Consider the following 23,405-nt stretch of genomic DNA (forward strand, 5'->3'; position numbering starts at 1 on the left):
TGTCTGTCTCCAACAGGAGGGAATAAAGATACTGGACTGTAATGTCGGGTGTTGTTGAGTTGGTTCTGACGCATAGCTTCCCTATGCACAAAAGAACAAACACTGCCTGGTTCTTTGCCATCCTCACAAGTCTTCTTATGCGTGAGCCCATTGTTTCAGCCACTTTGTCCTTAGAAAACCTAATTATGGGCTTTAGTAACTGGAAACATAACTTTTCCTGTAACAGAGGCCTTGGGGGAGGGAGAAGTAAGAAAGCTCACAAACCATAAAATAACGAGCTCTCAATTCAGATGGGCTTGCACACTAATATACAGAAGCACAGAAGAAAAACTCATCAGGAAAAATCATAACAAATGCCTAAAGTTGTAGAGTTTGATGAAACTTGAAACTGAGATGAATTTTAAAGCTATTAAAATGCAATTTAAAGGTGATTTAAAATCTTTAAAGATAAAAAACAAAATAGTATCATGTGTGGAAAAACAAATATAAAATTATAAAGCATCAACTAAAAAACCACAACCCAAACCCACAGGTGTTGAGTCTAATTCATATTGACCCCATATAGGGGTTCTGAGGCTGTAAATCTTCACAAGAGCAGATAACTTCATCTTTCTCCCATGAAGTGGCTGGTGGGCTTAAACTGTTGACCTTCTGGTTAGTAGTCCTAATGCTTACTCAACAGCACTAACTAGTTAAAACTCAAAAAATTCAAAGAATTCAAAAAATGAAAAAATGTGATCTGTGAAATACTTTTCATAGCTTGTAAAAGAAGTATGTACATGCTTTATGTGTGATGATGATGTAGAAAGTGGTGATGATATAGAAGATTAAAACAGAAGTCATTGTAGTATCCCACTAGTAACATTAACCACTATCAATGTTTTAAATGTATATTCTTCTTACTTTCTAGGGTACAAATAAAGGATCATACTCTAGACCTGCATAACTTTTTCATTAACATGCATCTTATTTTCTACCCTCTTAAGAATGCACATTACTACATGTATAGATAAGTCATGATTTATTGAAACACTCTGTTTTATACATATTTTCAACATTGTTGTACTGAGTATCTTACATTGTTTTTCTTTTAAAAAAAGGCTCTTTCTCTCTAAATATAAAAGTAAACCAAGGAGTCCCTGCGTGGTGCTAATGGTTAAGTGCTCTAGCAGCCACAGCCTTGAAAGCCCTATGAAGTACTTCTGCTCTGTACACATGGGGCCACCATGAATTGGAATTGATTCAATGACAATGAACAACACCACAACTAGATCATCATCATAATGAATAGACAAATTACACACAAACAAAAGAATCAGGCAAATATCACTAATTGATTCATAGCCATCAAGTTAGTTCCAATTCAGAGTGAGTGACCCTGTAGGATAAGGTAGAACTGTCCTCATGAGTTTCTGAGACTGTAGCTCGTGTGTATGTGTGTGGCCAACAATTTTATTGGCATATAACTCACATACCATACAATTCAATAGTTCAATCACTTCAAGAAGATTTGTTCAGTCATCATCACAATCAGTTTTAGAACATTTTCTTTATTCTTGTACTCATTATTTTCGCTCCCCAGAGATTATAGCTCTTTAAGGGGGTAGAAAGTTTCCTCTTTCTCCTTTGAAGTGCATGGTAGTTTTTAAATGCTGATTGCATAACCCACTATGCCTCAATGGCTCTTATCACTAATTATAGTCATCATATTAAACATCTTATTATATAATCTCCTTTTTCCATTTATGAATAGTTTTTCATGTCAAATATAGATCTTAATCCTGTATAGGACACTTAGTTGGGTACAGTAAAATTGCTAGCATAAATCACTTTACTACCCACCATTGTAAGACAGTAAATTACGTTTTATTTCACTCTTATGAACAGTGCTCTCAATGTTAGGACATTGCTATAATTATAGCATTATTCATAATATTAAGGCTTTATTAATATATGGTTATTTTAATTTTTCAACAGGTGTTTGCTTATGACCACTGTTTCTGGTCTATGGATGAATCAGTCAGAGAAAAATATGCAGGTAATAGAGGACCAATCTATTAACTACAGACCGTATACAAAAACATTGTAACTTGTCCCCTTAAAATATATATGTATTTTGTAACCTTAAACACTACAGACACCTTTCTTTAATCCTTGCTGTTACAGTTTTCACATGGATTGGGAAATGGGAGTTCCCAGTGTGCTATTCTTGGTATAAAATGACAAAGTTAGATTAGTAGATTACATAGAATAGAGATACAAAAGTTGATTGTACATTTTTCAGTTTAAAAAATTATATGTAATTTTGGCTAACAGTGTATTTTCTTTTGTCTCTCTCTTGCCTTCCTTTCTTCCATCTATGATCTTTAGGTCAAGATGATGTTTTCAAGTGCCTTGGGGAGAATATCCTTCAGAATGCTTTTGATGGCTACAATGCATGTATCTTTGCCTATGGACAGACTGGTAATGTTTAATTATAAGAATAACATAAGCCAGTAACTTTCTCTTTTTTTTGTAAATAAATTTCAATGAAGGAAAATAGAATCATGTTTTCTGAGTTAAAGAATGCAGATTTTTGGGTTTTGATTTTTAGAAAATTATTACAGGTGAGATGGAATTAGACAATGTTTTAAAGATAAGTGTATTAAAATTAGGATTAGGTTCCCTTTTTTAATGTAGCATTTTCAGAAGACATTGATAAGCATTTTTATTTTTTCCCCCTCCTATGCATTACAGAGTTATGACTATTGGACATATTACTCACCCTACCCAATATATGTTTCATTTAAGAGTAAAGATAACAACTGAAAAAATACTAAAAGGAACATTTATTAGCATCTTAATAGTTGTCATGGAGAAGGAACATTTTGACTTCTGTAATTTTGTGGTTAAAAGGAAATTTGTTTAATGTCAATTGGATACTTTTTAAGAGTATATCATATAGCTTGCCCAATTGAAAGCTTTTTCATGAAGATGCTTATGGTATTTTCTAAAGACAATATTACATCATGGTTATAAATCATGGACTTTAGCGCTAGCACATTCTAGTTTCTGTCCTTGTTCTGACACTGTCTAGCTATGAAACTAGAACAAATGACTTAACCTGTCTGCATCTCAATATCCTTATCTGTGCAAGGAGGAGGAGAATTGCTATCAAGTTGATTCTGACTCATGCATCTATACAGATATCAGAGTACAACCATTCTTCAAAGATTTCCAAGGGTTTATATTTCTTCTCTCTTTTAAAGAAACATTTTAGTATTAATTAGGTATAGGGGTTTTACATATTACATAAATTTTGCATTTATCGCCTTAAATGCCTTATTAAACTAAGGCTTAAGTTTTCAGAATAAAATTGTCAGGGCTTTCTTCTAAGGTGGGTCAGGATGAATTTGAATCTCCAACCTTTTGATTAGCAGCTGAGCACATTAATGATTCTTATCAACCAGTGACATTATGGATAATAAGAGCCTTTTCTGTATAGAGTCATTACAATGAGTTAATGTTTGACTACTTTTAAAAGGCCTGGTAATACAGCAAGTGGTGTTTTGGTTTTAGGTATTATAATGACAATAGTAATAAATGAGAAGTAGAAACTTATCTGAGTATGATTCAAAACATATTTACAAAATGACTGTTATTTAAAATATGAAAAGGAATTATACCTACATGTCTATAGTTTCAGTCCCTGGGTGGTAAGACAGAGTGATTTGATTATATGTTCTCAAATGAATATGTATTTTTTCTGTAGTTATAATGTGGAGCATAATTTTGTTATAAAAATATTATTCTTTGATTGCCACACTATTACCAAAGTACAATAATTAATACGTTAATTTGCTGTGGGGCATTGAGAGCATCTGTATTTTTGTAGTATCTGTGGTTAGAAATAGGCACCAAGTGGTGGGAGCCAGCAGGGTGCTATTAATCACATATGTTTTCATAGTTTTAAAAAAATGTTTCAAACTATATTATTTTTCAGTTGTTCTAAATAGTGTTTTATAAAGCATGATGATTATTAATTAATGTTTTTGTCTCCTCTTTTAGTTTTTTTTTTCACCTGGTATTTGTCTTCCTTTTAACTTTCTCATGCAATAGGAAAGGATATGCAATTAGTGACTTCTTTTTTAAGTTGGGTATATTTCTTAACTGTATTTTGAGTATTTCATTAATTGCTATTGATTTATTATCAACAGTGAAAGGGTAGTTATGTGCTTAAACTTTCAGGGAGGTAATAATAACTATAATTTTCATATTTTAGGATCTGGAAAATCTTATACCATGATGGGCACAGGTGACCAACCTGGATTAATCCCAAGACTTTGCAGTGGCCTCTTTGAACGAACTCAGAAAGAGGAAAATGAAGAGCAGAGTTTTAAAGTAGAAGTTTCCTACATGGAAATTTATAATGAAAAAGTTAGAGACCTTCTTGATCCCAAAGGGTAAAATACTTTTAACTTAATGTATTAACATTAGAGACTCGAACCAATTTAACTAATTGATTTATGTGAAATTTTTATATTGAACTCTAGTAGAGAATCTAATTATTCTCTGGGCTTTTGAAATTAAAGCTCAGAAGAGAGAGAAGCGTAGGGCCCGAGAGTGGCTGAGCAGCCTGTATTTGTCTCGTACCGCCTGTCTCATGTTTTGTTCCAAAGCTAGAAACAAAAAGTACAAGTATGTAATGAAAAGGAAGTTATTTAATATCAGAGTAATGGGTTGCCTTAAGCAATTCATTGTTTGTTTTTGATCCAAGAAATTTTAGGTAGAATTTAGGTGTTTGTTTGTAGGCTGTGAAACGAGGGGTGGGTGGTGGGTGAGACACAATCAGGATATGAAAACTGAACTTTAGGATAGTCCATTTAGCAATTTTCCAGAAAATACATGTCCACAATTTCATGACTTAGCCTTTGAAAGAGAAGATAGCTCAGTAGTAGTATTGGAAAGCTTTCAGAAAGGCTGTTCTGAATCTTCAGTCATTGATTAACCGAGTGAGGAAGATGAGGAGTTCTGTGAGTTCAGATTTTGTGAAAGTGCATTGATATTGACAAAGAAGCAGGGATAATAACGACAGGAGACTGGCATAGGATATATAAATAATACAGACGTTAAAGAGGCCAGTGAACTGAGACTTACAAAAACTGTTGACGACAACGAGAGAATATTTAGTTATATTTGGATGAAGAAGATGATCAAGGAAAGGTAATTTTAGAGGCATTGAAGCATATTGATTCTCAAAAAGAGACTTCTCAAGTCCTAGCTGGCATTTATTTCTTTGATAGAGAATAATCTTTAGCCATTTCATAAAAAATTGAATTAAAAAACATTTAGTGAGTGATTATTACATGCCAGACATTGTAAGGCACTGAGAGCTCACAATCAAAGTAAGATGAGAATTTGGAGGATAGTGTGCATGGAAGTTAAAATAGGGAATAAAAATAATCCAGAAGAAAGTAGATTATGACTTAAGTAGTCAAATCCAGAAGAAAGTAGATTATGACTTAGGTAGTCATATATTAATATTTTGCCATTGTATTTTCCCCCCCTCTGCCTAAAATACCTTTTTTTGGAGGAGGTGGTAGGCCGGAGGGAGTACCTTTATCTCTGTAAAAATCATCACTTTCTTTGAGATCCATCCCAGACCTACTCTTTCTTACAAAATTTGCTCTCTTTGGTATGCAGGTTTTTATTTATCTATCTATCTATTTATTTATTTTTAAAATCATTCTATTAGGGGCTCATACAACTCTTATCACAATCCATACACACATCAATTGTGTAAAGCGCATTTGTACATTCATTGCCCTCATCATTCTCAAAACATTTTCTCTCCACTTAAACCCCCGGCATTAGGTCCTCATTTTTCCCCTCCCTCCCTGCTCCCCACTCCCTCATGAGCCCTTGATAGTTCATAAATTGTTATTTTGTCATATCTTGCCCTGTCCGATGTCTCCCTTCACCCACTTTTCTGTTGTCTGTCCCCCAGGGAGGAGGTCACATATAGTTCCTTGTAATCGGTTCCCTCTTTCCTACCCACTCTCCCTGTACCCTCCCTGTTTCGCCACTCACTCCACTGGTCCTGTAGGGCTCATCTGCCCTGGATTCCCTGGATTTTCAGTTCCTATCTGTACCAGTGTACATCGTCTGGTCTAGCCAGACTGGTATGCAAGTTTTTAACTTGGTTTTAATCTGTATAGTAGGTAGTGGTCTCATACAGTCTTTGTTCATTTGTGATTGACTTAACCTCACTCAACATAATATTCTCTGGGTCCATCCACATTATTTTTTGTAGCAATGCATAGTATGGCATTATGTATATGTACCAGCGTTTCTTCATCTACTCTTCTACTTATGGGCAGTTGGCTGTTTCCAACTTCTTGCTATTGTGAACAGTGCTGTGATGAACACAGATGTGTATATGTCTCTTCAATGTATGGGCTCTTCTTTAAAGTGCCTCACGCACTCACTCACTGCCATTGAATTGATGCTGACTGATAGCAACCATGTAGGTACAGGATAGAACTGTCCCTATGGGTTTCTGAGATTGTAACTGTTAATGGGAATAGAAAGCCCTCCCTAAGGTATATACCAACAGAAATATTGCTGGCTTATATGGAATTTCTGCTTCCAGTTGTTTGACGTAGCACTTTCCACGATGGTTATATATGTTTACCGACCTACTAGCATTGTAGGGGTGTTCAATCTCTCTGCATGCTCTCCAGCATTTGTTATTTTCATATTTAGGTTGTGCTGTCATTGTTGGTGTAAGATGATAACTCATCATTGTTTTGGTTGGCATCTCCTGGATGGCTAATGATCGTGATTATATTTTCATGTTTCTTAGCCATTTGGATGGTACTTTTGGTGAACTGTCTGTTCATGTCCTTTGCCCACTTTTTAATTAGGTTATTTTTTCTTACTTATTGTGATACTGTATTGCAGTTTTCTTTAGATTTTAGAGATTAATCCCCTGTCTATGACATTGCTAAATTTTTTTGTTCCCAAACCCCGAGTTCTCTTTTTGTTCTTTTGATGAAGTCTTTTAATATACTTAACATGCTTTATTTTTAGTAGATCCCAGTCATATATTTTGTCTTCTAGTATATATACTTCCTTTGTTTTATATGATAGTATGTTTATACCCTTCACTAAGGCCCTTAAGTTTGTTCATATTTTTTCACTGATGATCGTTATAACTCTGGGATTTAGCTCTTGGATCCATCTTGAGTTTGTTTTTGTGCATGGGATGTGGTATGGGCCCTGTTTCAGTTTTTGGCAGATGGAGATCCCATTTTGCCAGTACCATTTGTTGAAGAGACTGTCTCTTTCCCATTTAATGTTTTTTGGCCCTTTGTCTAAGATCAGCTATCTGTAAGGTGGATGGAATTATTTCTGGGTTTTCTATTCTGTTCCTTTGGTCTGTGTAACTATCTTTGTACCAGTACCCGGCTGTTTTTATTTCTGTGGCTATATAAATGTTTTGAGCTGATTTTCACCTTTTGAGCAAGTTCCTTATGCTTACGTTGCAGAGGGAAATAATAATGTTACATAATACCTCAGAGAATTGTTGTGAAGGCTGACTGAGACAATATACTTGAGGATGTAGCACACTGGAATACAAGGGGCTTCAAAAAGTTCAGGGGCTTCAAAATTCCATTAACTTTGAATTCCATTTTCCCATGAACTTTCTGAAGTCCTCTTGTAAGTGTACAAAAATCTGAGCTATTGTTGTTGTTAGCTCTCCTATTAAGATTCCTTGAAAATAAATGGAAAACCGCTTAAAGTGATCCTTTTTTTTAGCCAAGAACTGTTAGAGAGAACTACTAATTTTATAATTCAGTATAAAAATGTAGTAATGTTGTGTCACTCAGGAGATAATAAGTATAGTATATCTTTGGGAAAAGAGGAAAATGAAAGGGAAAAATTTTAATGCAATAGATCTTGGAGTCAGAACTGATTCATATATTTGTTCAGTGTCAACTTCATCTACAAATATATTATAAATAAAACCAGTTGTTTCTACAGTACTGTAAGATTCCAAATTATAAGACAGCATTAAGATATAACTAGTATACCGGAGGGAGCTCTGGTGTCATTTGGTTATGCATTGGGCTGCTAACCGCTAAGTCGGCAGTTTGAAACCATCAGTGACTCCTTGGGAGAAAGGGCTTTCTACTCCCTTAAGAAATGTGTTAGTCTAGGTTGACTAGAGAAACAAATCCAGAGACATTGATATGTGTATAAGAAAGAGCTTTATATACAAGAACAATTGAATATTGAGAAAACATCCCAGCCCAGTCCAGATCAAGTCCATGAGACTAATATTAGCCCATATGTCCAGTGCTAGTCCATAAATTCCTCTTTAGACTCATGCAGCTATGCAATAATGCTAAGTGCAGGAAGATAACAGACCAGTGGTGGAAAGTTTTGTTGATTCAGTGGCAGTAGAAGCATGTCAGTGCTGGCAGGGGTCTCCTCGTGGCTTCTACAGCTCCCAGGGCTCTGGCTGCATCAGTGTAGCTCCATGTGGCTTGTTGTCTCACAGGGAATGAGCCTCTGTCTATCTCTTTAGCGCCTCTAAATGAGGTCATCAAGCTGCAACCTAATTGACAGACTAAACTCCACCCCTTCACTCTTAAGTCTCAAATTGACAACAGATTATGTAACTACCACAAGGAGATACAGTCTTGGAAATACAGAGGGGCAGTTTTACCCTGTTCTATTATAGGGTCATTATGAGTTAGTATTGGCTTAATGGTTGTGAGTATACTGGATTTAGAAATCATTCTCTCACTTTCTAACTTTGCTGCTTACATGAAAGGTTATTTTATAAGTGTTCTTCCTTTTTCTCATCATCATTGTCTCTACTTGATTTTGTTGAGAATGCAGGCACAATCTGGTTTCAGTTTCTCATTTATGTATATTTTCATCATTTCTTCCTTTCCCTTCCTTTATTTATTTGGTCACTAGCATTATCTCTCCAATTTGCATGGACTGTATATTAGAGACCTCTTCATCACCTTATTCTTCCATTTTCCCATTTGAGGCTAAATTTGGTCATTGAGTGACTTGTATATACCAAGAATTTTGTTCAGAACTGCAGACCTCAAAATTCATAAGACATTGTTCTTGATCTTATGGTGCCCAAAGTCTGTTAAAAAACACACATATATGTATGTATATATATATGTGTCTGTATATATCACATATATACATATTATATATAAATTATTGTGACTGATGGTGAGGAATTGGAGAAGTTGAAACAAGAGAGGTAGACAAGAGCATGTCATAAAGGAGCAAGTGTATCAAGCGGAAGAAAGAGTTTGGATCTAATTTTGTAGGTAAAAAGAATTTTAAGGATTATAATTTATTATTCATGATTTAAAAAACAAGATGACTAAACATCCATAGTAGGAAATGTGAGTAAACAAGAATATAAAATGAGAATCCCTTTTAATCTCACCACCAATAAATAGTTCTGAAAATGTTTTTATTTATATTATATATGCTGTATGTCTTAGGTTTGTGGCAGATACCCATTGTTGAGTTTATCAGTTTCTTATAAGTAATTGCTTTTTTAAAATTATAGGTGTTTATTACATTTTTTAATCTTGTTCTGCATTTATTGAAATGATCACTTTTTTTTATACATTTCCTCTTTTGTCTGTCAGAGTGGTAAAGTGCACGAATCTTTTTGTCCAGTGTTAGAATAGCCCTTTTAAATCATTTTAGTTATTTATTTTAAGTGATTGCTAGATTCACTTTGCTGGTTTTTTTGTTTAGGAGTTTGCATCTTTAAACATGATTGAAATTGGTCCATAGTTTTTCTTTCTTGTACAGTTTGTACCACATTCTCTGTATGACAATTAGATTGTTTGTATTTATTTGACTGCATTCTTTGTGATTGTAAAGACATCCCACAGCATACCCTTTCGAGAGATGTGATGCTTTACCACACTATGAAGTTCTTGTTACCAGTCGAGATATATACATTGGTGGTTTGAATTCTGGGATCGAGTTAGTCAGTTTTACTTAACAGATTTTTGTTGAATTCGGTGTATATATATTTATGAAGTGTAATTGAGTCCTTTTAAAAACTCATTCTTGTTACAAAATTGCTTCTTTGTTTCTATTGAACAGAAGCCGCCAAACTTTAAAAGTCAGAGAGCATAATGTGCTGGGACCTTATGTGGATGGACTTTCTAAATTGGCTGTTACAAGCTACAAGGTAAAAACACCCTTTATGTGAACTATTTAAATTTAGTGGTAAATATTTTATTGTTTAGTTGATGATGGTTATCTTGAAATTTAAAAAATTACAGCCTCATACTTAACGAATTACTGAAAATCTACTTTAAAAGCCATATGTTGCTCTAAGAATAGTTTAATTTTCAGAGTGAATGTACGTATTTGCTAGGCATACCTATATATCAATTTTAAGGCTGACTTAGATAATTTTTATGGTATCTCTGTAATTGTGATGTGCCTTACAGTTGTGTTGGCCTTTAGTTAGTGCTCTGCTTTTTCCAATTCCTCTGTTGTGCTTTGTGTGTTGGGGAAAGGGAGTGTGGTGGGATGAGGCACTGTGAGGTCCTATATGTTCCCTTAAGAGTCAAAGATTGTGTATCTAGTGATGGTCCTCTTGTTTCCTATATGACTCTAGATCATTTACCATCCCTCTCATCTAGCTTCTTGGCCCTAACTTTTACAATGGACAGGAAGTTTATTGTTGTTTCAGCTGTCACATAAGTTACATTCATTTGTTCTTGGTTCAATGATTCTTTTATTGCATAGACAATTCTTGAATATTGTAGGTGCTGGGGACATAAAAAATGAACAAAGTGGCCCATTTCTCTAAAATGCTCCTAGATGCTATAAAGGTATTATAAAACATGGCAAGTGCAGTGATCTGTGTTGAAGATCATAGTAGTTTGGAGGAATACTGTTATATTTTATGGGGCTTCAAGTGTTTGAGAAAAAAAATATAAACTGCAAATATGATTGGCTGAGCAGTGAACATTTTAATGTTTTTTCATAATATAGCAAAGTTGTGTTGCTTATTAGACAAATAATGAAATCTCTATGAATTGTTTCTGGTAGGATATTGAGTCTTTGATGTCTGAGGGTAACAAATCCCGTACAGTTGCTGCAACCAACATGAATGAGGAGAGTAGCCGGTCCCATGCTGTCTTCAAAATTACCCTAACACATACTTTATACGATGTGAAGTCTGGGGTAAGTGTTCAGATACATGATTTTATTTGCTCCTCTTTTCTTTGGGGGTATGATGAATTAAAGTACTGACTAGACATGTCTGTACTAGTTAGGACTCAATAGGCATTTCACACAGGAATTAGGTGATTACAGAACTGGACACCAGCAGAAGATTGAGTTCTCAACTGAATCCTTAGGAGTCATCTCAGAATAACAGATTGGGTCTCGCAGGGATGCTACCACTTACTGAGTCTTTCACTGGAGCTATCAATTCAAGACATAGCTGTGATCTGGAACAGGAATCAATAAATTATTCTGCCAGTGAAACTGCCTGTTAGTGTTATAGATGCTGGAGAATGATGTTGGAACACTCCCGTCGGAAAAGCCTCATGTTGTCTTGATCTAGCTTGCCAGCAGGAAAAAAGATTACAAAGGAATAGGAGGGTAGCGTCTGCTTTCAAATCTTATGAAATAGGACCCAAAGTTATTTTGTGAGCCCAGGCTTCACGGACTCTAAGACATCTAAGTTTTGGCTCTCAATGTCTTTAGCTAGAAGATTGTGGAACAGAAGTTGAGCAAGCTGATGAGCCACCCACACCTTGTACTGCAATTGCAGTTCAACCTTCACAGAAGCACTTCCCCCCTCTTCTTCATCCTGTCTTCCCCACCAAACTGGGATCTTTGTTCTTCCAGCATCACTAGTGCCTGTTATGCCAACCTCCCCCAGATGATTGCTCCCTGTCAGCATATGTTAATGCTGCCCCAGATTCCATGGTGGTTCTTTTGAACTGCTACCTTCTAAACTACTTAGTATTAGGACAGCTAAAGTGCACTGGGAAATAGCACTATAAAATTGTTAGATTGGATTTGGTTTTATGAAGAGTAAACAATCAGAGATGTGTATGTTTCTACCACATTGAAAATATTTCCATTGACTCATCCATTTGTTTTCCTTTGCTTTCTATAGTAATTTTTGCATTTTTAATTTTGATACCTTCTTCTCAGTGGATCAATTACAAATACTAGAAGCTAAAACCATAACCCTGGCTAAAGTACTTTATTTTGACATAAGATTTTCATTTGCTGAAAGCATATTTTTCTTTTTACCATCACAGCAAAATTAGTTTAACAACAAAAGGTTCTTTGTTTCCTACTTCTTTTTTCAGCACAAAACAAAAAAGCATACTGAAGACTTACTTTTACTTATTTATTTTAAATCAAAAGTACTTCTGGTTCAGGATGCTGAATATCCTTTTATTAGCAACATGTTTACTTCACACATTTTAAAGGAAAGTTCTAAAAAATGATCCTGTTTATAGATTTTGGCATTGGTTTCCCACATTTCTTGTTTTGGCTGATGAAGTACAAAGTGTCTGTTACTTGTGTGATTATGTGTGTGTGCCTATGTGTGCAACACAGCTGTGGAATTAGCACTATGGTTTAATTCAGGGGTCCTCAAACTACGGCCTGCAGGCCACATGCGGCCCGCTGAGGATATTTATCCAGGCCGCTGGGTGTTTTTGCCCCGTTTTGTTTTTTACTCCAAAATAAGATATGTGCAGTGTGCATAGGAATTTGTTCATAGTTTGTTTTAAAACTATAGTCCGGCCCTCCAACGGGTCGGAAGGACAGTGAACTGGCCCCCTGTTTAAAAAATCTGAGGACTCCTGGTTTAATTCATTGTATTGTGTTTACAGATGCTTTCCTTAAAGATATGCAGTGTCTTTGTATTTACGGTGACCTCAGATTGACAGCTCACACGTCTATTTACATAGTAGAAATTTTATTCACAAGAAGAATTTATCTATATTTGTCGGATCTAAGAAAACAATGTACACTTAATATGGAAATTATAAAATAAGGCAATTATATATGACTAATATGTAAAACTTTAGAAAGCATTTTTTATTTATTGAAGGATTCTTTTATTGTATAAAAATCAGAATCATTTTTAATAGAATTTTAAATATTTTGCCTTGAGTAAATATTCATGAAAAATTTAAAGTCATCATTCCAAATTACTGAAATATATATCTTATAAATAATTTTGTATACTTCTGTATGATAATTTTATTGAATTCCCTTCAAAATGTCCCATTTTGGAGGAGGCTATTTCTTTTTTTGAGATTAACTGTCATTCTTTCTAGACAGCAGAGATTTATGTAATAATGTTAGTGTTTCTGTTACTAGATTTGACAATTTTTTATACTATTTTGTAATAGCATAAAAGCATTTAGGAGTAAGGTAAATAGATCTTTATTAAAGGATAATAAACTCATCGAGTTGAGAGGGAATCACTCTCTGCCTTCTTTGACTGTTTACTAGTGTTTAACAATTTGTTTTCTAGACATCTGGAGAGAAAGTGGGCAAACTGAGCTTGGTTGATTTAGCTGGCAGTGAAAGAGCAACAAAAACTGGAGCTGCAGGTGACAGACTGAAGGAAGGGAGCAACATTAACAAGTAAAATTTTCAGTAACTTACTTTTATATATTGATGAAATTTCCAAATAAGGAAGTTAACTCTATTTTTAAAAAAATAAGGGTTATGCCACATTTATAGTTTAGAATTTTTCCCTAGTGATTTTGGGGGGCCTGAGCCCATTTTGTTTTATTGAAGTGTCTAGGGGCTTTGTTGTTGTTGTCAGGTACCACTGATTTTTAGCAACACCATGGTCAACAGAAAGAAACACTCTCTAGTCCTGCGCCGTCATCACAATTGTTCCTATGCTTGAGCCCATTGTTGCAGCCACTGTGTCCATCCATGAGGGTCTTGAGGGTCTTCTTCTTTTCCGCTGCTCTTCCACTTTACCAAGCATGAGATCCTCCAGGAACTGGTTTCTTTTGTTAACATGGACTGTGGAGCACAACTTTTGTCAATTCAAGACTTCTCGGAAACCACATTTTTGAGATTGTAGGCCAGAAATTCTTTGTCCTACCATAGGGCTAGAGGTGATGGAGAAAGGAGCAGATTTCCTGTGCATTTTAGGATGTTTAAGTTTACAAGCATCCTGGTTTCTAGCCATTAGATGCCAGTAGTAGCCAGCACAGTCCCTGCTCTCCTCCACAAACTAAATCTCCAGACATTGCCCACTGGGAGACATTCCCTGTGAGACCTAGTTGATCTCTAGTTGAGAATCACTGATCTAAGAATAGAAAGTAAAATAATGATTTGCCTTTAAGAGTCCAGCATTGGGGACTGACTTGTATTTTACTGTTTAAGCAAACAACACACATGCTGCTTACATTGGTCAGTGGTTCAAACCAAAAAATAAGACTGTCTACTTCTCTAAAGATTTACAACCTTGGATACCCTCTATGTGGTTGTTATGAATCAGAATCTACTTGATGCCAGTGGGTTTAGTGGGATCTATACTAAGAAAGTAGAACATAAAATTGTTTGCCAATTCCTTTTTATGGCTATATTTTCTCCCTGAGGTTCAGTTGTCAGCTCTTAGTGGGCAGAAATCTTTTCTATCCTCATGGCCTGCATAAGGACATTATAGTCAAAACTGATTATAGAATACCATTATCCAGATGCTATGCTACTAATGAATGGAGAGATAGATAGATAGATAGATATGTACATATGCTTAAACATGCATATATGCACAAATACACATATATACTTCTATACGTATATACATTTTATTAGAATAGCACAAAGAAAAAATACAAACCAAAAACATACACGTGTTGTTTTTTGCTATTTTCCCCTTTTGTATTGTTTTAATTTATGATATTATGTTTGTGACTTCCTTTCATGATGCTGAGTAGTAGTTGTATAGTGACCTTGACCTAGATTTAAGCTCACATTTTTATCTACAGAAAGAAAAAAAAATTGAGCTAAGCAATTTTAAGCATTTCTTGAAATAATGCTAGTGAGGGAACAGCTGCTTACAGTAAGGTTATGTGTCTTTAAACTGAGCCATAAAATGCTGATGACAGTACTGCTCACATGCAGGTACAAGGCATCTTGATGTTCAATCTTTGTGCTAAAATGTGATATTTGATATATTCCGTTTGTGTAATTATCATGGTTTGTTGCATCATACAGGTCTCTCACAACACTCGGTCTGGTTATCTCAGCCCTGGCAGATCAGGGTGCTGGCAAAAACAAGAATAAATTTGTTCCATATCGTGACTCTGTTCTCACTTGGCTGCTCAAAGTAAGTATATCCCAATTGCCCTCCCCTCCACTGCTCAGCATATTTTTAATGGTTGGCAACAAGGAAGAAATCAGTGTCCAGATTAATAATCACCAGGTTATACTGTGATAATCACAATCTTTATGAATTGAACAAAGGCTTTTTCCTAGTGATTAGCATCCTGAGTTACAGGACCCTGAAAGTCAAGGGGTTCTTAGGCACACTGATTCACTAAATTGACTGTGGGTATTTGGGGGACCTAGTGCTAATCTTGACAGCTGAGTTGAGTCATTGAAAAAAAGGAGATTCCACTGTTGGCAAACTAAATTAGACTTCTCTGTCTTTCTCACAGACTTTGTTTGTGTGACTGACATTTGGGACTTTGTTCAACTTCAAGATGACTCATGATAATTTTAGTTTCAATTGGATTAATCATCCTAAAAGTGCTGCTAAGGATAGAGAATTGAATGCACAGTTTATTAATTGGTTCACTCAATATGAATGAAGTGAAATAAAGAAAAGCTGTATAAAGTACTTTGGTCAGTGATTCAAACTGTGGCACTAACAACAGTAACAACATGAAGTGCTGTGAGGAGAATGTAAAGAAATCTAAGACGCTTCTTGGCCTCTTGTAGGTCATAGTCTAGTAAGAGAGATAAAATGTGTATACAAATTCTTATATAACAGTGATAGGTGAATGTTGTGTTATTCTATTGTACATAGGGTTGCTATTAGTAGCTTTCTATTTGACCATATCTAGAAAGCAACAACGGCCACAAGAGAAATAGTAATGACATATAGAAGCTACTTCTTGAAAATAAGTTGATTATTCCTAAGTTTCTTCGAGTCTTTGAGGTCCGCATTCAGTTTTATATTGGTGGCATGGTGAATTGGCAAATAAAGGATATAATGGCTTATTTATCAAAAGGTTTTCAAATTTTTGTGTGAGGGATTGAGACTATGAAGATGGACTAATCACAGGCCCCCTACTAGCTTAACAGAGGATATGACTTTTGACTTACTCAGCGGCATGTGAAGAGAACAGTGTTTTTGAAGGGAAAAGGGCTTTTTCTTTAGTCCCCAGAACTTCTCAACTGTGCTTTCTATGACAATCAAATTAGAAATTTAAAAGTAAATATAAATACAAATACTTTGTTAATGAGTAACCCCTTTATAAATAATTGGGTATTACAAAACATGCCAAAACATTTTACTACCTCGGGAATAATTTTACTGATCTTTATATGCTAGTAACTAACCTCAGAAACACTTGCTTAATTTCCTGGAGAAATCCTAATAAGATGCTAATTTCTTCCTCAGCTTTTCCATAGAAAGACTTCCTAATTGTGCATGACTATGAACTTTGATGTACCTGATTTAAAGCATAGAATATTAATTGTTCATATTAATTAAATACTATTATATAAGTCCATTTAAAGTAGCGATGGGAAAAGCTTTTGTTAAATTAATTGACACAGTTAAAAATGGACTAGGTAATTAGCGTAGTGGCCGTCTTTAGGCTGGAGCCAGGAGAAACTATTTCAGGATATTAGGTACCATGCTGAAGAAACATGTTATCTCATTTAATCCACAAAATGTAAGTAGTGGTACTCCCACTTTGCGATGAGCTAAGGAGCCCAGAACTAGTGGTGGGATCAAGATTAGAATCTTGGCTGAAGTCATTGCCCGTCTTTCTTTGCCTAGGCTCTGCTCTTCTTACAAAAGCACATTTTCATTAGGAGAAACACTTGAATTTTATCAGACTTTGATAGAAAATAGCTTATCAAAAATGTTATTAAATACTTAAACTTGAAGAATAAACTAAAACCTTTTCCTAAAAGCTCATTTTGACTTCTCTTGGTAAAATTTTATTCCAGATGTGTTAATTTTTAGGTTAAAATAATGAATTAAGTGTAAGATTCTTTATCATTTTTTTCATAAGAACTTACATGATTTTCTTTGCATCACATTTGACTCTTGTAGTAAGATTATAAATAGGGACATTTTTGCAAAACATCTTCAAAGACTACAACAATTTCCTCAGAAGCCTTTCTTAATCCTTTGGTATAAAAGTTGTTCTCCTTTGAAGTGGCTTGAATGTCCTTGTTTTTTTCCTTTCATCCTGAATTAGGCTCTCATTGTCTGATCCTCACTCGTCTGGGGAGATTCTCGTATTTTTCAACGGAACTTCTATGGAACTCATGAAATTGTCTAACTTTTATGAGACAAAAGTTGTTTTACAGTTATTTTGCATTGTGTTTGTGTCTTGTTTCTGTTGCTCTCCTGTTGTTTTACTTGCTTTGGGTAATACGGTCAGGAGAAGGCACAAGTGCTCTTCTTTCAGGGAGGGGTTGTATAGTTCACGCTTTAATCAGTGGTTAGTAGAGAACATTTCCATCAGGAAGATTTTTTGCTTCTCTGTGTAATCTTCTAAATGTGGGCTTTTAAATGTCAAGCAACTTTTGGTAATGAATACTTAGATAATGAATATCTTTTGAATTCATCCACTTTTTCCTATTTTTACTGCCACTTCCCCAAGGAAAGCCAATCTTACCTTTCTTGGATGACTTAGTCCAATTCATTCCCCACAGTTGCTTGTACCATTCATTATTAGAAGTTTATGTGCTTATGCTTACATTTTTTCTTTACTGCTCTCTAAGACTGGTAGGTAGGATAAAGTACAAATTATTTAATGACTTGTGATATATAAGTCCCTTTAATCCAGTCTCTTTGCTTCCCATTCTTTATCTTTTGCTTTTCAATAATATTAGATATCCTACCTAAATGATGGGGGTTCTCTTATGCATAGGGATTTATTTTTCTGATTCTGTTTGGAATATTCTTTTCGTTTTCATCAGTCTCTTCAGCCTCCTTCACCCCACCTCTTTTCCTGGATAATGGTTATTCATTATTAGATCTTAAACATCACTTTCTCTGTGACTCTTCCTTACCTGACTGGGCTATTTTTCCTGTGTTTCCCCAGACCTTACTGTATTCATCTCTATTGTAGGGCTATTATCCTGTAGTGTGCAATTGTTTATTAGGTCATACCATCTCCCACTAGGTGGTAAACTTCATGAAGAGGTGAATAAATGAGTGAATAATTTCAGCTCTGCTTTAAACTATCATTGTGACTTTTGGTAAACTGACAATTTTCTTCAATCTCAGTTTCTTATCTGTAAAATGAAATAATTTGACTAGATGGAAGAGTTCCTATAGCTTTAAAAAGTTTGGACTTCCAGAATGAAATTTCTTTCCTATGTTCATTTAATTTGTAGTTGTTATATCTGAAACAAAACCTGTCTAATTTGCCTAATTAAACAATTAAACAGTAAACAAAAAGCTTTATACTATCCCCTTGAATGAGTGCCAGTCCTTTTGTTACCACTTCCTTTTTTGCTAATATAAGCATGTTGTTGCTCCATGAACAAGGGCTTTTAACAAATCAAGGATTTGTTGTTTGCCAGGTTTCCATTTCTCAGCATAAATTGAAGCACAATATGTGCGCATTTCTCCTTTGCTAGTTGTTGTTACAAATCCCCTTTTACCCAATAGCATTTGTTGTTAATGTGGGCTAACAGAATGCTGTCGTTCTTTGAAGGGCAACACTCCCCCACTGTGCCATTAGCGAACAGAATTGCAATCTGAGTTGATTTAATTCCTACAATCTTTATAAATAACATTTGAATTTCATTAATGTGTGTGGGACTCTTGACATTTTTCTGGATGTTGCCAAAGCTAGGGTACCAACAATGCGAGATCAGTGTCAAGAAATAAAGGGTGAAGCAAGCCATCAAAAAGCAAGGCTTCACAAAAATGGCTTTTGCTTGCTAAAGCCCCAGTTACTTATGTTTCCCTTCCGTTTTATGCATTAAAGAGCATTTTCTTCACAGAAATCTTGATACTGCTGGTGACAAAATGGTAAGCTGTTGGCTGCAAACACAAAGATTGGGGATTTGAACCTACCAGCAACTTCACAGTAGAGGAGACCTGGTGGTTTGCTCCTGTAAAGACTGAACCTAGAAACCCCTATTAGGTCGTTCTGCTCTGTCACATGGGGCTTGTTATGAGTTGAATGGACCTGTTGGTACCCAGCGTTCTAAGTCTTCAGTAATGATGAGTAAGTGGACATGCTGCCTCTGATGACGTGGAATGGTTAGCAATACCCAGGCAATTACTTTGTTTCTGGAAGCCAGGACAAAATTGATGAGAAAAGTATCAAGCCACCTTAATTAAAACACAGGCCTGAACTTTCTCTGTACCAAGTATGCTATTGCGGAGGAGTGGAAAAATGTTTGGACTTGAAGTGGAACATATTGGGTTCAAATATTGTTCACTTTACTAGTTTGTGAACCTTAGGCAAAGAAAGCTGTTAACTTTATCTACCAGAGCAACCCCATTTTCTCTTTGGTATAATGGAGATACCAGTAATTCAAAAAGACTGAGGACTGAATAAGTATATGTACAACAATTTGGATAAATGACAGGTTGCACTAACAAATTTTAGATATATCCTAAAAAGGAAGACTTTTGTAAAGGTTAATGTTACTCAAGAATGTGCTTTCTTGCAATTTCGTGAACTTCCTATTATTGGCTTATTGTGTACTGGAGGGGATTGATAGCTATTCTGTTTCTTCTAATACTGAAAATCTATACCTTATGTTAATGATTTTTCTATTACTGAAAGAAGATATTTAACCTACTCTTTTAGGCAATTCTTATCAGCCTAGGAACAATATACTATGGTAGTAGTAGTTAATGTACATGGGGTCACAGAACTGAATAGCCAGAAAGAGCAATCATTTATTATCTCTAGGTTTTGGGGTCTATATTCTTAATATAGCTAAACTAGGTAGTCTGTCAGGAATCTTACCCATACTGCACTGCAAGTGCTAGCTGGGGATACAGTTATCTCAAGGCTTCCTTGAGGATGGATTTGCTTACTCAAGTGGTTGCAGGCTTTAGAACAGGTATCCTCAAACTACGGCCCGCGGGCCACATGCGGCCTGCCGAGGACATTTATCCGGCCCTCCGGGTGTTTTTGCCCCATTTTGTTTTTTCACTTCAAAATAAGATATGTGCAGTGTGCATAGGAATTTGTTCATAGTTTTTTTTAAACTATAGTCCGGCCCTCCAACGGGTCAGAGGGACCGTGAACTGGCCCGTGTGTAAAAAGTTTGAGGACCCATGCTCTAGAAGATCTGCTCCCGAGCTGACTCTCTTGGGTGTCTTGATAGTCCACCACGTAGTCCTTACTTTCCTCCAGAGTGAGTGAAAACATCCAACAGAGGAGGCAGGATTTTTATATAATCCAATTTCAGAAGTAGCATACAATTCCTTCTGCTGATTTTGATTCGTTAGAAGGGAATCAGTAAGTCCTGCCTACAACTCAAGGAAAAGGAAAGGATATGAACCAGTAAGTGTGGGTCCTTGGGGCAATGTTAGATGCTGCTTACCATAGATGGGTTACATATAGTCTTCCCTTGTGCGGTGATATGCAGTGGGGTTACATGATTTTCTGAGGCATCCATAAATCTATGTTTATAACTGAGCTGTATCTATTTATGCTTAATATTTTGAAATGAAAAGGTTTTTGGTTTTTTTCCCTTTAATTTGTTGGGATTCAAGTCTTCACTATAATGAAGATCCCTTCTTTCTTTCTTTTTTTTCCGTAAATCCACAATAGTTAATTTTTTAAAAATCATTTTATTGGAGGCTCGTTTAACTCTTATCACAATCCATACGTACATCCATTTGTCAAGCACATTTGTACATTTGTTGCCATCATCATTCTCAAAACATTTGCTTTCTACTCGAGCCCTTGGTATCAGCTCTTTTTTTCCCCTTCCCACTCCCCCCTTCCCAATGATCCCTTTATAATTTATAAATTATTATTATTATGTCATATCTTACACTGTCCGAGCAACAAGTGATCCAAAATTAGTGGCAAGCAGGGTGTGAGAGGCCTGGTACGGATTAATCAAGGGCAATGTACCTGAGAGAAATTACTGAAACCCAAATGAAGGCTGAGCATGATAGTGGGACAAGAGGAAGTAAAAGGAAATAGAGGAAAGAACTAGGAGGCAAAGGCATTTATAGAAGTCTAAATAAAGGCATGTACATAGGTAAATATATTTATATAGGATGGTGGGAAAATAGATCTATGTACATGTATTTATAGGTTTAGTATTTAGGCAGCAGATAGACATTGGACTTCCACTCAAGTACTTAGTCAATGCAAGAACACTTTGTTCTATTAAATTGGCATTCCATGATGCACACCTTCCTGACACAATTGCTGAAGACAAATGTGTGCATAAACAAATGTGGTGAAGAAAGCTGATTGTGCCCGGTTATCAAAAGATATAGATAGCATCTGGGGTCTTCAAGGCTTGCAGGTAAACAAGCAGCCATCTAACTCAAAAGCAACAAAGCCCACATGGAAGAAGTATCCAGCCTGTGTGACCACCAGGTGTAGAAGGGACCAGGTATCAGGCATCAAAGAACAAAAAAATCATATCAGTGTGTGCCCACCTTCCCAATATGATCACTGAAGACAAATGTGTGCAAAAGATAGCTTCTTTCAAAGTGTGAACTTTAGCAGCAATTGTTTCGCAGGAAACCTGTTTAGATTTTGAAATACTGTCAGAAGGAATACAATAAAATAGAGGTTGTCTTTGATTTTTGACAGGGCTTGGTTCTGTGACTCACTTGTAAGTGAGTTCTGATGTAAGTTGAATACTGCATCTTCCCTCTCTCCATTAGTAATATCTTTTATTTTCAGTATGTCTGTAAATCCAGTCTTTATATTTGGGGGTTAAAAACAGTACATATAAACCTAGGAAGGGGCTTTGAAGTTCATGGAAAAAATATACTATTTTTTACTTATATTTTTTCTTGACCATTTTGAAGCTACTCCTACAGATTTATTTTCTACATACATAAAATATACACACACCATAAAATTTTGCTCTAAAGATGAACAAGAGTTAGACCACATAGGCATTTTTTTCAATTTCAGTAATAATTTCACTTTGGAAAATTGTGGATTATTTGGATTATCCCTGGCAGTCGTGATGGCATTTCTAGTTAGAAAATTAGTGAACGTTATCTGAATGGGCCTTTTCTGTTTACCTAATGAATCTTGTGGTAAAGAGCCCTGGTGGTGTAGTGTTTATGAGTTGGGCTGCTAACCACAAGGCCAACAGTTTGAAATCACCAGCTGCTCCAAGGTAGAAAGATGGAGGTTTCTACTCTTATAAAGTGTTACAGGGCCAGTTCTGCCCAGTCCTATGGGGTCGCCATGAGTTGGAATTGACTTGATGGCAATGAGTTTGGAGTTGTGGTAGCATCTCACTTTTCCCTGAATTTGCCTGTCAACTTTAACAAAAGGATCAGAATTTGGAGCCATGTTTTTAAGTAACAGAAGCCAGTGATTTAGTTCAGAAGAAGAAATCTATACGACAGTGTTTTGAATATAAAATTGTACATCTGTGAGTGAGCATCTATATCTTCAACATGCCTGTTTTTTCAATGTACTTTTTGTTTTTATAAGACTATCATTGTACCTTAAGCTTTAAAAATTCACAAGGTGCCTGATACATTTTAACAGCAATGCTTTCTGTGCCATTACTTAGATTTCATAGAGACTTTCTAAGTGCAGTGTTGTGGAAGAGATTGTAGATAGTCACTCCTTGATCAGATATTAAATACCTTATATACTCGTGTATAAGCCAAATTTTTAGCACATTTTAAATGCAGTTTTTGTGGTAAAATTAGGTGCCTCTGCTGATATTCGGGTCGGCTTATACTCGTGTATATATACAGTAAATCACGATTGTTCAGTTCTTCTAAGAAAGATTTCGGAGGCACTTAAAATATCATCCTTTTATAAGAATTGGAAACACAGGGAAACCAGGACAGATAAACCCTTCAGGACCAATAATGAGAGTAGTGATACCAGGAGGGTAAGGGTGAAGGTGGGGTAGAAAGGGGGAACCGGTCACAAGGATCTACATAAAATCCCCTCCCGGGGATGGACAAC

At 35.7% G+C, this 23,405-nt stretch overlaps 1 protein-coding gene across 1 annotated transcript in view; it reads left to right on the forward strand.

Moving 5' to 3' along the window:
* Nucleotides 1-23,405, forward strand: part of KIF13B (kinesin family member 13B) — a 268,551-nt gene that overhangs the window by 87,237 nt on the left and 157,909 nt on the right. The window contains exons 4-10 of the mRNA XM_045286833.1: nucleotides 1,978-2,038; nucleotides 2,371-2,463; nucleotides 4,262-4,442; nucleotides 10,144-10,231; nucleotides 11,104-11,238; nucleotides 13,565-13,677; nucleotides 15,271-15,382. Coding sequence (XP_045142768.1) covers nucleotides 1,978-2,038; nucleotides 2,371-2,463; nucleotides 4,262-4,442; nucleotides 10,144-10,231; nucleotides 11,104-11,238; nucleotides 13,565-13,677; nucleotides 15,271-15,382 — 783 coding nt within the window. The remainder of the gene's footprint in view (nucleotides 1-1,977; nucleotides 2,039-2,370; nucleotides 2,464-4,261; nucleotides 4,443-10,143; nucleotides 10,232-11,103; nucleotides 11,239-13,564; nucleotides 13,678-15,270; nucleotides 15,383-23,405) is intronic.

This window comes from Echinops telfairi, unplaced genomic scaffold (genome assembly GCF_000313985.2).
Source record: "Echinops telfairi isolate 266 unplaced genomic scaffold, ASM31398v2 ScPeMD7_9;HRSCAF=40, whole genome shotgun sequence".
Taxonomy (NCBI): Eukaryota; Metazoa; Chordata; class Mammalia; order Afrosoricida; family Tenrecidae; genus Echinops; species Echinops telfairi.